Source organism: Hermetia illucens, chromosome 2 (genome assembly GCF_905115235.1).
Source record: "Hermetia illucens chromosome 2, iHerIll2.2.curated.20191125, whole genome shotgun sequence".
NCBI lineage: Eukaryota > Metazoa > Arthropoda > Insecta > Diptera > Stratiomyidae > Hermetia > Hermetia illucens.
In genome coordinates, this window is record NC_051850.1 from 115,664,885 (window position 1) to 115,682,601 (window position 17,717).

At 41.5% G+C, this 17,717-nt stretch overlaps 1 protein-coding gene across 3 annotated transcripts in view; it reads right to left on the bottom strand.

Moving 5' to 3' along the window:
- Positions 1–1,397: 1,397 nt before the first annotated feature.
- LOC119649978 (catalase) overlaps positions 1,398–17,717 on the bottom strand; it is a 61,859-nt gene continuing 45,539 nt past the window's right edge. For all 3 annotated transcript variants that reach the window (XM_038052418.1, XM_038052419.1, XM_038052420.1), the window contains exons 2-4: positions 2,677–3,198; positions 2,486–2,621; positions 1,398–2,414 (exon numbers count right to left, since the gene is read on the bottom strand). In XM_038052418.1, the coding sequence (XP_037908346.1) occupies positions 1,609–2,414; positions 2,486–2,621; positions 2,677–3,198 (1,464 nt within the window). In that variant the 3' untranslated portion in view covers positions 1,398–1,608. The remainder of the gene's footprint in view (positions 2,415–2,485; positions 2,622–2,676; positions 3,199–17,717) is intronic.

The window sequence follows — 17,717 nt, forward strand, 5'->3', positions numbered from 1 at the left end:
AGGTCCCCGTGTCAAGTAGCTGCCAGAAGGCATCTTTCTCGGTATCTGGTCGACCTAGCGGTAGTGCGTATGCGGTGAATCGTATGATCAGCTGATCCATGCTAATAGTAAGCTTCACGAGCCAGTCATCGAATCATTCGACTTCTTTAATGGCACCACGCAATACCCAACACCATATTGAGTACGTGGGCTACCAAAAAAGAGAAATTCACAGCCATTTTTAACATATTCGCAACTTTTGGCTCCACACCATCGAGTTTCTTGGAGAGCGTAAATATCAATGCGCCTCGTCCGAAGGGCTGTTGCGGGTTCCTCTCTCTTTCCAATGAAGATACCAATATTTAGCGTGCAGACACGTATTTGTCTCGGACTAATTCACTTACGTCTTGAACCTTCTATGCGTTACAAAACCTTGCTCATATCTCGACAGCACAACCATTTCTTAACGATATCGAATGCGTTTTCTTAGGCTGTTGCAGAACCTCTCACAAAGAGAAATCAGGTGGGATTTAGCATAGTGGAGTAACTCCAACCGCATTTTATTTATATCTTTTCCTGATATCAGCATTTTTTTTTTCCTCCATTATCACGGATAGCTGAGTGGTTAGAGCGCAAGGCTATCGTACGGAAGGTCGCGGTTCAAATCTCACTGGTGGCAGTGGAATTTGTATCGTGATTTGACGTCGGATACCAGTCGACTCAGCTGTGAATGAGTATCTGAGTCAAATCAGGGTAATAATCTCGGGCGAGCGCAATGCTGACCACATTGCCTCCTAGTGTACCGTTACGGTCTTGAATGAAGTGCTCTAACACACTTCAAGGCCCTGATCCAACATGGATTGTTGCGCCAACGATTATTATTATTATTATTATCAGGACTTGGGACCAACATACTGAATAAATGACGTGACACAGTTCTTTTTGGTGATATCTTAACAATTAAGAACAAATTGTGGCTTCCATATCTTGGGCGGTGATGCAGCACGCTCGGCTGGTTTGTTTTCTGTGTCAACAGCGTTGAGCTGGCATAGAAAACTGCCTAAAGAGCCAGACTAGCTGGTGCACCCACTAACCTCCTATCGTCTTCTAACGACAGCCTGAAGATAATCCCCAAATTGCTAACGCAAAGGAAAATTTTTCACCAATATCGTCCTACAAATTCCATCCAAACCCCGGTTTTCTCTACAGTGAACCTGAATCTTGAAACCGCCAAATTGATAAAAAATACCCAGTCGCCAATCTCGTCTTCTTGGCTAGGATAGATGTCTCAACCTGCGGTGAAATTGATGCCAACGGGCACAGCATTTTCGCCCGCAATAAATTCCCAACAACTCCGGCTGCATTACTCTTTCTTCAGATAACAATGACATGAAACACGGAAACACTAAACTACTAACTTTTATTGAAACAGAAACGCTTATATTATATTACGTTTACATTTATTTCCAATATTAAAAATTTCTTCAAAAATTGTAAATGATTGATTACAATCCCCAAACAAAATACATGTATTTTAAAATAAGACAAAACATCAATGTATCCTGCGAAAACTTATTCACCACTTCAAATGATAATTGGTCTCGACCTGGGCAACATCCTTTGAATTCCTTACATTTTCGATGATTTGTAGATCTTAAGTTGTTGCGCGAGACGATTGCCAAGATCAGCGCTGACTTGCGAGAAGTTCTTGACGGCACGCTCTTGAATGAATGTGCTGGCATCCTTAAGATGTCCGGCAATATTACGTACCAAGCGATCTTTTTGCTCGGCATTAAGAACGTTGTTCCAGAAGTCTGCAGGTTGTGTGAAGTTATCTTCCGTATCACCGCTGCTGTATCTGTACACGTCACCACCAACATGTAGTTTTGGATTCAATTTCTTAACACGTTGCTCGACTTCAGGACCGTCAAACGAATTTGGATAGTAATTTGGTGCTCCACCTTGATTGTCCGTGAAGGTCTGGGGACCATCGCGTTGATAATTTTTAACAGAAACACGATAAGGACAATTGACCGGCAATTGTAGGTAGTTGGCACCAAGACGATGGCGATGTGTATCAGAGTAAGAGAAAAGACGTCCTTGCAACATCTTATCCGGAGAAGGAAGTATTCCGGGTACCAAATGAGATGGGCTGAAAGCGATTTGTTCGACTTCAGCGAAGTAATTGCTTGGGTTCCGATCGAGGACCATTTTTCCAACCGGGATCAACGGGTAGTCCTTGTGCGACCAAACTTTGGTTACGTCGAATGGATTGAATTTACATCTCTCAGCCTGCTCGAAAGTCATGACTTGAATGTAAAAGTTCCAGCTTGGGAAGTTACCGCTGGCAATAGCATTATATAAATCTCGAATGCTGTAGTCCGGATCAGTTCCCGCAAGTTCTCCAGCTTTTTCGACGTCAAGGTTCTTAATGCCTACGTGTAAAAAAATTGAAAAAGCGAATAAAACGCTGATTAAAACGTTCAGGTTGAATTATAAAACATACCTTGATTAGTCTTGTAGTGGAATTTACAATAGACTTGCTCTCCTTGTGCGTTGACCAATTTGAATGTGTGCGAACCATAACCATTCATATGACGATAGCCATCAGGAATACCACGATCAGAAAACAGGAACATTACCTGGAATGTACGGACACGTTATGATACAGACTTTCAATGCTATGTATGACTTTACCTGATGCGTGCTTTCCGGACGCAATGAAAGGAAATCCCAGAACATATTGGGATCTTTCAAATGAGTCATTGGATTACGTTTTTGAGTGTGAATAAAACTTGGAAATAGGATAGGATCACGAATGAAGAAAATTGGGGTGTTGTTACCGACCAAATCCCAAATTCCATCATCTGTATAGAATTTCACAGCAAAACCACGAGGATCACGAGCAGTATCGGCCGATCCACTTTCACCACCGACAGTTGAGCAACGTACAGCAATTGGTGTACGCTTTCCAACTGATTCAAAAACTTTAGCTGCACAGTATTTCGTGATATCATGGGTTACTTCGAAATAACCGAAAGCTCCAGCTCCTTTGGCATGAACAACACGTTCCGGAATTCGCTCCCGATCAAAATGAGCCATTTCGTCCAAAAAGTTGACATCTTGTAAAAGGGCTGGACCCCTGGGACCGACCGTTTGGATGGCATCTTTAATGCCAATTGGTGCACCAGCACCAGTAGTTATTATATTTGGGCCACTCTGAAAATAAAAAAAGGAAAAAATTTTATTATTTACTTAATTTAATTAGTTATTTTACTAGTTACTTAATTAAAATTGGGACAATAGCTCACACATAATGAAGTCTTCAATAAATAGTGTAGATATGAGAGCAATTTTATACGGGAATGTATTCTTTTGCTTTCGGTTGTGTAATATCTGACCAGCAAGTTCGTTTTACAAAAAGGGTTTGCGGAGAAGTATTATGAGTTTCGCTAAAGTTTCTTAACAAGGGCTATCAGTTTCTCTTATTCCTTTGGAGTGCGTCTAGAAGCTTCACGGGCACAATGAAGAAAACGCACTTGAATTTAACGGCACCTTACTGCTATTGATGGGGTCAAGCAGTGCACTACAGGATAGACTAACGCGGAATATAGTTCCCTGGAGCTAACCTACCTCTCTCTGAGTTGATGCTAGTGCGGTCAAGGGCATTCGACTGGTCATACTGCTAAAAATGTTCTCCGAGTAAATACTCACTCGTGAGGAGCAGGAAACTATCGAAGATCCTGTAGTCAGGCAGATGTGCAAGGGATGGACTGCGAAACTTGCTTTCACCGGGATACACTTTCGAACAGGTCAAATACTAGTCAACTGCACAACGGAAGACACTGCAGAGTGGCTTAAGACCATAATTCCCAAATTGCCAAGCTGGGAAGGAGCAGAATTGTCTACATGTGCTGGGGATTATATATCAGGTGCACATATGATGACAGTTTTTCTCCCAACAAGAGCCGGAAGATCTTATGGACCTCCTAATCGCTCAGAATGAGGATTTCCATACGCGATTATGGAGGCAATCAAACGTCGGAGTTTGTGCTATATCAACTATCGAATTGTGCATGTGCACAGGGAAAAACCGAGGAAAGACACCTCGGATGAAACAGCGGATGGATAACTTACCGAGGTCCGCGAAAGAATCTATGAGTTCATAGAGAAGGAAAGGACTGAATCAGTCAGGGAAGTAGACCTGCTGTGAAGAACAGAAGCTGGACGACCTAGACCTAGATCTTCTAGGGATAAGGGACAATAATAGTAATGATAATAATCGGATCAGGGCTTTGGAGTATGTTAGAGCACTTTATTTCATTTCATTTTCATGTGTCAGGATGACTCAAGTGGTTAGAGCGCCGGGTTATCGCAGCGAAAGGGTGCGGTCCAAATCCCACTGGTGGCAGAGAGATTTGTTATCGTGACTGGATGTGGGATACCAGTCGACTCAGCTGTGAATGAGTACCTGACTCAAATCAGGGTAATAATCTCGGGCGAGCGCAATGCTGACCACGTTACCTCCTACAGTGTACTGTAGTGTACCGTCACGGTCTTGAGTGAAGTTTAGGGCCAATGGCCAGCACTAAGATAGTCCAGATAAACCTCCACCTTCCAAAAGTTGCATCTGGGGTAATTGCAAGGGCAAGTTCCAAAGAGAACATTGGAATAGGGCTGGCTCAGGACCCTGGGTGTACCGGAGCCAGATTCGCGATATACAAGAAGAAAACATTTAGGTAATTCGGGGCCTCTTTTGCTTGCAGCTTGCATAATTCTTAAAGGTAATTTAAAATATATATGTCTTTCAGAGTTGCTGACGGAGGACCTTGTAGCTGTACAAGCCTGATTAGAAGCCGGGGGGAGCACTCGAGAGGCATCGGGCCCCAGAGACGACATTCGGGTCCCAACGAAACTAGTCGCTAAACTGGTGAAGTACTGTGAGAGGAGGGCGTCGCCACTTCTCCTCGGCTGCGATGCCAACACCCATCACGAGGTCTGGGGAAGCTGCGATATCAAATCGAAAAGGTGAGTACCTTCTGAAATTTATACTTAGCAATAAGTTAGGAATATATAACATAGGGAACACTTCAATATTAGTGGCCAGCACTTGACAAGAGGTACTAGACATAAATCTAGGAAATACTCTGACGAACGGGCTGGTCGGGATTAGAGGGTGTCGGTTGTGCCCTCTATATCTGATCACAGAATAATCAGATTCAACATTGAGGGCAACGGGGACCTACCGAGGTACAAAAATGCACTGCCTGCGTATAGCAACACAATAAGGGAAGCAAAACGGAACAGCTTCAGGGAATTCAGCGGTAACCTAGGACGATACAATATCTTCTGTCTGCTTAAAAAAGGAATATGGGACATTTACCGAGAATGAGGAGGACAGAGTATACCTGTTTCTCAGAACTCATTTCCCGGGGTCCTACCCCACGACGTAAGACGACAACATTCTGTCTGACACCTCAACAACGAATAAAAGGAGAAGAAAGGAGAACTGGAAACTAGCAAAAAAGGTATGTTTAGAAACTGGGGTAAGGTCGGCAGTGGGAACTTTTAAACCACTGAAATCATCCGGAGTAGATGAGGTCTTCTCAGCACTAATCCAGAGAGGCCTAGCAAACATCTTAGAGTCTCTTCTAAGGGCAGTAAGGGGCAGCATAGCCCTGGGATATATACCAAGGGCTTGGAGGCAAACAAAAGTGTTATTTATTCCGAAAGCGGATAAAAAGGACTATTTTCACTCTAAATCTTTCAGACCAATTTGCCTATTATCGTTCATACTGGAAACGATGGAGAAGATCAAAGACAACTATATTAGAACTAACGTTCTAAAGCGTAATGCCCTATGCATCTACCCCTATCAACTGAAACTGCTCTATATCGGCTGACGGATGTATTACGGGATGCCATAGAAATAAAAGAAATAGCACTGTGTGCGTTTTTGGATATCGAAGAAGCATTCGATAACACATCGCGCAGAGGTACAAAATTCCATGATCGGCAAGGGAATGGGAAACATCTTGGCTTTCTGGATGGGCAAAATGTTAGAGAGTAGGCAAATAGAAGTATCGTCAGGTACAAATTGTATTGTCATGAATACTACTCAAGGTTGCCCACAGAGTGGGGTACTGTCACCGCTTATGTGAAGTATGGTAGTGGACGAACTTTTGGACGAGCTAACAAATTGCACCCCGAAGATACTACTTTGTATATACACTGCAATAGTAAAGCCAATGATTTCATATGGGGCGGTAATCAGAATAGAAAGAACCAAACTCAGCACACAAGCCAGGGAATTACACAAACTCCAAAGACTGGCTTGCCTGTGCATCAGTGGGGCAATGAGGACATGTTCAACGGCATCCCTGGAGGTCCTTCCCGGATTAACTCCTCTCCAATTGCACATACAAATGCAGGCAAGGAGGGCAATCTTCAGGAAGGCCGGGAGTATTAGTGAAGCGGGGAGCTTTCTATAGATTTATATTCTTTCTTCTTCTTTCCAGGTGTTACCACGAATTATTGATACCAAGGGATAACATGACAATGAGGTCTTATTTCGTTAAGAAGCTTGAAACACGTTGGAGTAACAAGGCACTGAACTGAACACTCCACCTTCGGTGTTTTGTCCAAAATCTGAAAATGGAGCTACCTCAACGCTAATACCAAGTTGATTCCTCTCATGTCAATTTTCTCTCATCGCGGTAGTCTAGCCCGACAAGTCAGCGTATGAGCCAAATACCCGTGCACCTGTTGTTCAGAAGACGGATGTGGCAATGGGTCATGCATTATGAAAGAGTGAAAATTCCTTAGCTGACAACGTCATGTAATGGAATCCACTATCCCAGGATGGCCGAGGAGCGGGTCGTCCTAGAGATGCATGATGCAGAAAAGAACGTTAAATCATAGGGAATTTTGACTCGGTTTAAGATGAAGTTAGCGCACGGCATCTATCTGGGCCTCACATGTTTTATTGAACCTGCAACTAGAAGGACGAACTAAAGTTAAATCTCATAGAAGACAATATCCAAGCAGTTTGTAATATGATCTAAAGTTCATTGTTGAAATGGTTTCTGAAGTGAGTATGGTAGTGTGCACGGAATCATTGATGAGCATCTTGCTTTCGTAAAACAGCGTCCGATGGTTTTCGAAAAGAGAAGAATGTGCGAGTAATAAATAGTAAAAGAAAGTAGAAATCTAAACCTTGAACGCTACAAGGGGGTTATCACATGATCGGCGTATAACGGATGCCATCTACTGTTGCTAAATATTCGAGACAGCGAAATCAAATTACAAGAAAAGGCAATACATTCTCATCCCCCAGATAAGAATTTTCATAGTTTGTTACGATTAATAATTGTATGCAAACAAAATTATATTTGAGTTTGTGGCGCTCTCATAGGATCAAATGTGACACAATTTAATTATTATTCCATATCCTGGCATTATAATTCCTGGGTTTCTATAGTTTTTTTTTTTTTGGAGTAGGGTAGGTGAATGCGTTTACGCACAGAGTGTTGGACTCCCGCAACAGCACACTGGCGGACTACCAACTAAACACCTCCCTGTCATCAGAGAACTAGCCTGGAACCGTTTGACACATTACTTCGGGCTAGCCCTCCCGCTCTCCCGGCTTTGGGAGCCTTCAAGTCAGGGAATTCCCTTCACCAACGGGAGGGGAGGGGAGGAAGGGAGTTGTTAGTTCAGGGAACCCCTTACCGTCCGATCCCTCTGCCGGTCGAGTTCAATCTTCTTCGTAGTAAGAAGAGCCCGAACATAATGCGCAATACGATTCCAGCTGCCAGCGCTCTTCAGCATCTCTCTGACAATGTTGTCTGGAGAGAGCTCCCCTGTGTTTGCATAAAGCTGCTGGCGGAGGCCATCCCACCTCTCGCAAGAGAAAAAGGTGTGTTCAGCGTCATCCGGCACTCTATTGCAGAACACACAATCAGGAGATCGCGCCTTCCCAACCCTGTGCAGGTAAGACTGAAAACCTCCATGCCCACTTAGAAGTTGGGTAAGGAAGTAATCAATCTCACCGTGCTTTCTGTTCAACCACGGATCTAATTTGTCGATGAGCCGCGCAGTCCACTTGCCCCTTGGCTCATTTTGCCAAGAAACTTGCCACTCGTTAAGGGTGCGTTGACGTTCTTCACGGGCAACCACTTCTCTTAAGTTTTCGCCCTTACGGCGATAGATAGCTTTGCGCTCCTTGGCAAGGAGGGCAACGGGGATCACTCCCGCAATCACCATCACAGCCGGTTCGGAGACAGTGCGATAAGCAGACGCCATTCGCAAAGCTCCTCGCCTCTGCACTTGAGCTAGGCGTTTACGATGCACCTCCTTGTCAAGGGCATCAGCCCATACCTCCGCACCATAGAGAAGGACGGACTGCGTTGCTCCCATGAGGAGACGTCTCCTAGTTGATATAGGGCCGCCCACATTCGCCATTAGCCGACTCAAGGCCGCGACTCCTGCTGCAGCCCTGTCCGCGGCTGCTTTGATTTGCTCGAAGAAGCTCATCTTCGAGTCGAGCATTAAACCAAGGTATTTAACCGCTGGTTTTGACTCTATAGTCAACTCGCCGATCGATATGGGACGCAAGGTCGGGATTCTCCTTCTGGTCAGGATGACTACTTCGGTTTTCTCCAGCGCAAGGTTGAAACCGTGAGCAGTCATCCATCCGCTTACCCGTCGCATCAATATGCCAAGTCTGCTTTGCGCCTGTTCAACAGTGCGTCCGGCAACAAGTGCCGCAACGTCGTCTGCATAACCGACCAGGCGCGACTCTTCAGGCATATCGAGTCTCAGCAGACTATCGTAGGAAGCGTTCCAGAGGTCCGGCCCTAGGATGGATCCCTGCGCTGGGTTTCTATAGTGGAACCAAAACTGAAGTGTATTTTATAAGAATTTGATCATCGTTGGACGGTTTGAAACGTCTTCCTAAGATTTGTTAAAAATAATTAAGGGATAGTTAACTTGCGGTTTCATCCAAGGCAGAGCCAACTGATTAGAAGCTGCTTCACTTTTGGCCTGACAGCAGCATGACTGAAGTAATTACAAGAGCTGTCTGCGACCTTATATACATTTATAAACATGACATAAATATGAATTATATTCAGGACAAAAATCGTTTCGTAAGTTCAGGCCTAAGCCAGCCGAGGCGGAAACGCTTTTTTTGTTTAGGAATTAAGGAAGTTGGAATTCGCCATCCTTCATTCCTCAATCATTAAACAAAAAATTTATTTCTACCTTGACCAAGGGAGGTTGGCCAAACCATACATAAGTTGTGACGGTGACGAAACTAAAAGAGCGTTATTTTTGGCCTTGAAAAAAAAACGGATGGTTGAGTTTGCTTCGGAAATCTCTTTGAATCTTTAATTTACGCAATTAACATTTGCGATAAGAAATTCTTGACCCTGCTGCGACTTTACGCCATCTGTTTTCAGGGTTCCCAAAGAGATCACTTTCTCACACCATTTTCGTTTTAACAAAAAGTCCGACGTACTCATTTGTATTATCAATTATTGGTAGGTGTTGAAAGTACTTTATGCTAACGAAATTTGCAGAAGATGATGTAGATCAAATGCTCAAAACTGGATTTAGTTTTCGCTCGCAGCGACTTGAGTCCTAATGGACAACATATTAAGCGAACTTGACTGGACAAACTTATTTTCTCAGACGATCACAATAGCTTCCTAGTCTACCAGTTTTATATGACACATTTACAAATTAGGGTGCTGGGAGCCCACTTTGACGCCTTGTACCTATTCTTCCCCGAAAGAAGTGAGCATGATTTCGCGGAAAAATTTCTACATGCCGAAAAAAATTATGCATTTAGTCACGAGTGGAATACTTAATGCTTGCACTTATGTACATACACTTTTATATTCCCGGTGTCTTTCTTATTCGTCTACTTGCGGATAATATTTTCACCCAATATAGGTTTTGCCGGTTAATATATTCGTCAGGAATTTTTACGAATTCCGGTTTTGTTCTTTGAGAAAATCTGTTTTCGGTTTTTAGTTCTATCAGTAAAAGGTAATAAATGTAAACCTTAGAATATCGTTCAGGGCTAATAAAAAAAAAAGTTGTTCTTCCGGAACGTTCAGAACTAATTATTTTCGAAAAAGGGGATATGATATCTCTTAGAATGATATCCTCCCAAAAGTCAAGGTCAATACAGAACTGAACAACTTTGGCGGTAGTGCGCACCGTTTCGAGCGAAAGCAGAACAAGTCGGGAAACCGGAAGCTGGACGCTTCAGGTACGAAAGGTTTTGTGCATTTCTTAGTATGTAGCACGTAATATATGCATATACAATATTATGTGAGAATATCTACTTTCGGATGATATTGACATTTATAGCCTTGAATTTGCAAAGAAGCGACAACTTTGACGTATTATAACTTTGTTAGTAATAGTGCGATTTCCACCAAACTTGGTAGCATCATGCTCTACGTTACGCCCTATATTGTTGCGAAATTTCGTGGTCCTAGCTTGAATTTAAGGGGGGGTTTGCAGCGAATTACTAAAAATTATAGTAATATACTATTATTAACTTTATTTGTGCAGATATCAGTGTGCGAGGTATTTCGGAGCCCAGGCACCATATAGTGGCTGCCTCTTGATTTTTTTCAGATTTTTCGGTTTGGTAGTTTCTGAGAATGGCCCCCTTAAAGAAATGATCACTTTCAACCCCCCGCACTCCCCACGTTTCCAAGAGATGTCAAAACTAAGACCGGCTTCGAAAAGTACTAATCGAGACCTTTAATTTGATACCCCACATGACTATATTTGATGAAAAAAAATTTTACACCCCCCTTTTGCATGTATGGGGACCCCCCCTTAAATTCAACGTAAAAGGTTGTAACTCACTGTATGTGTGAGCGTTCACAGTTCCCACCTTTCTACCAAATTTGGTGTCAATCGCTATAACCGTCTCTGAGAAAAATGCGTGTGACGGACAGACAGACAGACAGACAGACAGACAGACAGACAGACAGACAGACAGACAGACAGACAGACAGACAGACAGACAGACAGACAGACAGACAGACAGACAGACAGACAGACAGACAGACAGACAGACAGACAGACAGACAGACAGACAGACAGACAGACAGACAGACAGACAGACAGACAGACAGACAGACAGACAGACAGACAGACAGACAGACAGACAGACAGACAGACAGACAGACAGACAGACAGACAGACAGACAGACAGACAGACAGACAGACAGACAGACAGACAGACAGACAGACAGACAGACAGACAGACAGACAGACAGACAGACAGACAGACAGACAGACAGACAGACAGACAGACAGACAGACAGACAGACAGACAGACAGACAGACAGACAGACAGACAGACAGACAGACAGACAGACGGTAAACCGATTTTAATAAGGTTTTGTGTTTACACAAAACCTTAAAAAGGATTTGGTACTGGAAGTAAATAAGTTCGTGAAAGTCGAAAAATTGCTCTGTCTGCAAAGCCAGGGGATAATCGTAAAGTGCCAGATCCTGGACGAAATTGCCTGTGGGAAAACTATTATGTATATATTTTCGCTTTAGAGCAGCTCGGTCTTTGCGATCTGAAGCGAAGAGTAATAACGTTAAGTGTAACAACGGAGTAAGCAGAAATTGTAATGAAACTTATTGAAAGTGTATGGCGCAGTGGGGTTAAGCTTGAGCGTTCTATTGGCAAATTTTGCAGTTCGCATAGTAGTGAGTCGATCAGCATACAGCGAAAGCACACCTCCTTGGGGGCAGCCCTTCGTTGCTTCTGCAGTCAGGTAGCGATCGACACCCACCTCAGTGCATAGCAATCTCTGCGTTAGCATAGCATGGATCCACTTAATTAAAGCATCATCAACACCATGCGCTCTGGCGGCATTACAAAATTTTTGAAAAGGTGAACAGTCAAAAGCCCTTTCAATGTCCACGAACACTTCCATCGTGTACTCACCATTCAAAGTTGCATCCTCTATCTTTGTGACCAAAGAATGAAGAACAGACTCCTGTGGACTTTCCACGTTGGTATACATGTTGGTTTTCACTAAGTCGGTTGTGACCTAAGTGCGTTTCCACGAATGTGACGCTCCACCAGTCTCTCCAAACCTTTCAGCAAGAATGAAGTCAAGCTGATCTGTCTGAAATTCTTTGGATTAGAATAGTCATCTCGAAAAATATTTCTTAGAGGTCGCTCTAAAAGCTCCATAACCTCCTTTAGCATTGCCGGATAGATCCCATCCATGCCAAGTGATTTGAAATGTTCAAAGGACAGTATGGCAGCTCTCACCTTTTCACGGGTAATAACCGCTTTCGCAGTGTTCCAGTTCCCCTTGCAGCACTTGCGTGTTGAAGGGGTTGCAAGAACCGTCAAGTCTCCCCCTACCACTTCTCTCACTCGTTCTCCTGGGTGGTGTACTTCCAGGAGAGTCTGTACTGAATCCAGTCTGGAGCTCGTGAAAGTACCGTCGGGTTTTTTAAGAGAATCCAACTTTGCCGACTCATCCCTTTTGAGGACTCTGCACAGCCTTGAAGTCTCTCTTTCGCCTTCCAGTTCCTCACAGTACGCTCTAAAGGAGTCTCTTATATTTACGCTGTGAGTTTGTGGCGCGGCAGGATTCGCAGCATTCGAAATTTATTTCGAATGTTGTGAATGCGAACAAATAGATGGCGCGGAACTATCCACTTTGTAGAGCTCGCCACGGGAGTGGAAGACTAGCGAGGATAGTGTGCCATGAGTTAGGGGCAGAAAGAAACACATGGAGGGAGATGATTCTCTTCTGCCTCTAACGTGTAAATAGTCGTTTGCTCTTACTGATTCATTAAAATTAATAAATTATAATAATTTCATCTATCGAGTATTGATTGTAAAAACCTAGTCTATGTTCCGGTGTACCTAAAAATTGTGGTTTGCAAAGAAATGGACTATTTTAAGTTCCTGAAATTTAACCAGTCTTCGTTCTTGTTACTTTTGCAAGCACGGTTTAGAAGTCGCCTGGTTGATTTCCTGAGTTTTTGCAGTTCGCGGTTCCACCAAGGAACCTTTTTACCGCTTTGACCTCGGGAAATAGGACAAACCTCTTCATAGCACTCTAAAAGTGTGCAGTTCAAAGTTTTCAATTCATCTTCCAGCGCCAAAGGAGTCCTTAATCGCCTACGGGACTATACTTTATTGCCATGAAGTTGATTGAACTTTGCCCAATCCGTTTTTCAAGGGTTCCGTCTTTGTACTGCAGACTGTTCGCCCGCAATAGTCAGATTGAATTCTAGATATCGGTGATCTGACAGTGAGACCTTGTCTAGCACTTGCCAGTGTGTAATCAACTCTAACAATTTTGAGTTATAGATTGTTAGGTCAATTACTTCACTTCTTCTCGGTCCCACGAACGTAGGGGCGCACTCTATGTCCATCTTACTGGTGGCCGATGTAGTAAAGTCGGCCTCTTACACTCTTCTGAAGACGGAGTTGATCAAACGCTTGTCGGTAAGTGAGTGAACTAAGCTGGATCACTTGCTAGCAAGTTTAACATTGGGCGACCGAACTCCCAGCCAATTGCTTCGCGAAATTATTGACAGTGGCCACCATCGGTGTTCTCCGTGGCGGAGCAGGCCATGATTAATTAATTTTTGAATGGTAAATATGAATATTGATAAGTTGAGAAATGTCAGTTTAAGAAAAAAAGAAGATTATGTCCCGTCTCTATGTAATGAGTGTATTTTTCCCTTCAGTGGATTTAAAGTAATTTGCAATTATTTAAGCTCTCCAAAATGTCATGTAGTGGCTAACATGTCTGAAGTTAGTGAAAAGGAAGAGTTTTGACTAGGCGAAACATTTTCTGGTATTTTAACATCACCACTCACTGAAGCACAATGTCTAGTTCTGTCCGGTATTCCGAATAACAACGCTCAAAGTGATGTGTGGCTTTACCTAACAAGGTAGAACTACAAGTGTATGGCAATAAATGTTTACCGCGTGGACGTGTTTTTGAGTGGTTTAGCCGCTTTCAAGATGATTGAGAAGTGCTCGAAGGAGCAAATCAGTTTGCCGGTGGAATCAGTGCTGGAAATGACTGCAACAGCCAAGACGAACATAAGCTGGATTGTCCGCCGAAACCATGAGAGTAATTATCTTTACATATATGCTTTAGATGCATCGCATGCAGAGAGTTACAGAAGCATACATCCGCGATCAAATCAGTTCGAAAGTGTGCAAGGAGTCCGGAAAGAGCGAAAGCCTAATCAAGAACAGGAAGCAATGATCTTTGGTACACTACAAAGGCATATTGCCATAATTTTTGCTGTCCCACATTTTTTATGTCAGTGAAACTTCATTAGGACTTTAGTTGGAATTAACTGTCTGCTTCTATGGTTGGTAATAATAACCATTAGAGACATCTGAGGTCTCCCCCAGTTCCGTTTAATCGCATCTGGTTTTACTGGGTCTATTTAACTAGACTCGACTAAACTTACAAGGAACAACATCTAAGAATGCCCAATCAGAAGAAGTTTCCGAGTTTTTATTCCGATATTATATTTTCATTTGCCCCGATCACCATAAAGCAATCAAATTTGAAGCTTATAGATAAAGCGAAAAAACATGTAATTTTTTCGAGGTTCAAATATTAGAAACTAAATGAAAAAAAAAAAAAAAAAATTATCTCGCCAATAAGTGCACTATTTTTTTTTGTAAATACTGTCAGTGTAATCAGATCTCTCACTACTTCCAAGAATAACCAAATCTACAACAACGTTAATTGCTTTTATCAAAATATCCACAACGACTTTTATATCTAATCTTAACGTATCTTGTTGATTGGGCCATATACATACATGTGAATTACATAATTATCATTATTACTACAGTCTATCTTTTTCTTTCTTTTTTACGTCTCCCAGAACAAACAAATAAATATTAATACTTGCAAATTCAACATGCCATGGTAGAAATCAGCGTAACCCCTGATACGAATTATCAATCGGTTAAAGTCTTTTCTTGAAAACAATATTCTCTCAAAGAGGCTGAATGTCGCTGATTGCATCTATTTTCTGTATTATTTTGAATTTTTCTTCCATTTTAAACTCTTAGTCAGTCATAGTGGGTGATGATGAGCTCTTGCAACAACACCAGCACTTCATCAAAACAATTCCATGTCCGAACGTTGTAATACCAATATCAATACCAACTTCAAATCAGAGACATTGAAATTCCGTAGTAGCCTTAATAGGCAATTTTACATGGTTTTCCACAAAGCAAACAGAGAAGAGTGCTGCAATTTATATTTCACAAAAAAAGTCATCTTTTGCACCAAATAGTTCCGATCAAAGTGCGGTTTTCGATTCTTTAGCAAAGTCACTTCAAGAGCATCTAAAAACTTGGGGTCAAATAACTCATTTGTATCTTCTTAAAAAAAGTGAACGTCAGAGTTTCGCTTTTCATTAAGTTAGAACCACAGAAACATAAACAAAATGTGGTACCAAAACGAGATGTAAAGATACTTTGTGACTTTTTTTCAGATTAAAAAAGTCTTTTTCACGATTCTTTAGGAAACAGCATTCATTTCAGGTTTTCTGATTTAAAGATTTTACAAATTATGGAAGCCCTAAAATATTATCGATGCTTCCAAGTTTATATGGCTTAGAGATTGCCGTAAACACTACTCTTCCGTGTGACTATGAATACGCAGCGGTTAATGAAAACAAGACAAATAAAAGGTGCAGATCCAAATATTCTAGCCCAGTTTAATGGTTTGGGTGAAGTCAGATTAACTTGCAAAACGTTTTTACTGCGCATATACGTATATACATACTGTGAGCGTCAAAAATAAGTAAACACCCATCTTTTTTGTATTTAAACTTTTATTGCCAATGTTTATTGATAGAAATTAAAATGTTTTATCATAGCTTGAAAGGCTCATATAATAGAAGTTTATGTCAGCACAAACTCTTAAACAAAACAAAACATTTTCAAAAATAATTCATCTTGTCTTAAAATACTCATGAATTTACGCGTCAAAAGAAAGTATACAGTGGCAGCACTTCTCGTTTTGTTTTTAATTATTTCCGGAAATCACACAAATTTCTTTGAAACTGTTTATAAGTGAAGTAAGCAAATATAGTGCACTAATATTTTTCGTAGATTTTCTTTGTTTTTGTTTGAATAAGTGCAAAAGTATAACATTTAAGATAATGGGTAAGCAAATCACAAACGAAACACGAAAAATAATTTTAGATTTACATAAAGAAAAGAAATCTTTGCGTGAAATTGGAAAAATCGTTAGAAGGAATCATTGTACAATAAAAAAAATTATAGATAAATATACGACTCGTCATACTATTGAAAATTTACCGCGGTCTGGGCGACCTAAGAAGCTTACTGACTCCGAAGTACGGACAATTGTACGAGAAGTAAGGAATAATCCAGTTTCAAGTGTAGTAAACATATCAAAGAAAATAGCTGAGACTTCAGGCAAATCAGTGAGTGCAAGCACAATTCGAAGAGCGCTCCACAAAAATGGTCTACATGGCAGAGTGCCCCGTAAGAAACCCTATATTTCTAAAGCGAATCAAAACAAGCGTATAAAATTCGCCAGAAAGTACCAAAATGAGGCTCCACACTTTTGGGAAAACATTTTATACTCCGATGAGAGTAAATTTGAAATATTTGGGGCGAAAAAGCCACCAAAAATATGGCGAGCGAAAAATGAAGCATTTCTCGACAAGTGCGTTACAAGCACCATAAAGCACGGTGGAGGCTCAGTTATGGTCTGGGGATGTATGGCGACATCCGGAGTTGGAAATCTAGTTTTCATCGAGTCTAAAATGACTAAAATAGACTATTTAAATATACTGAGGGACAATATCACTCCTAGTGCTGACAAATTGGGGCTGTCGCGAAACTGGATCTTTCAGCACGATAACGATCCGAAACATACGTCCCACATTGTTAAGGAATGGTTGTTATACCGAACGCCAAAAACCCTTGATCACCCACCGCAGTCCCCAGACCTTAATCCTATCGAGCATTTGTGGGAGCACCTTGACAGGAAAATCAGACAAAGAAGCATTTCCAACAAGGACGACCTAAAAAGGGCTTTAATCGAAGAATGGAACAACATTTCTTCAGATATTACAAAAAATCTTGTCAAATCAATGCCTAAAAGACTGAATGCTGTTCTAAAGTCACATGGAAAACAAACTAAATATTAAAAATTATTTCTAATTAATTATTGGATATTATTTCTTAGAGAAGTAAATTCTGTATACTTTCTTTTGACGCGTAAAATCAGCAGTATTTTGAAGCATTAATAATTTTTTGAAACGGTATTTTGTTTTGTTTAACTTTTTTTCAGATTTAAACTTCTATTATATAATACTCTTAACCGGTGATGAAGCATGTTAATTTTTATCAGTAACTGCTATGAAATTAAAGCTTAAATACGAAAAAATTAAGTGTTTACTTATTTTTGACGCTCACAGTATATAGTGTATCGAATTACAGATGGTTATGAAGATTATATCATTGACGTGTTGGTCTGATAAAAAGGAAATTTTGGAAGGAGCTGGTATAAAACATAGGCGAGAGCGGTCAAAGAGGGTACAAAATAGTTCCCACGAGAAAACATTTTTGGGGTATTATAACCTTCTGTTAGGTTGTTGCACATGAAATAGCCGATTTGGCAATCAAGTAAAGTTAGCTGCGATTTTGC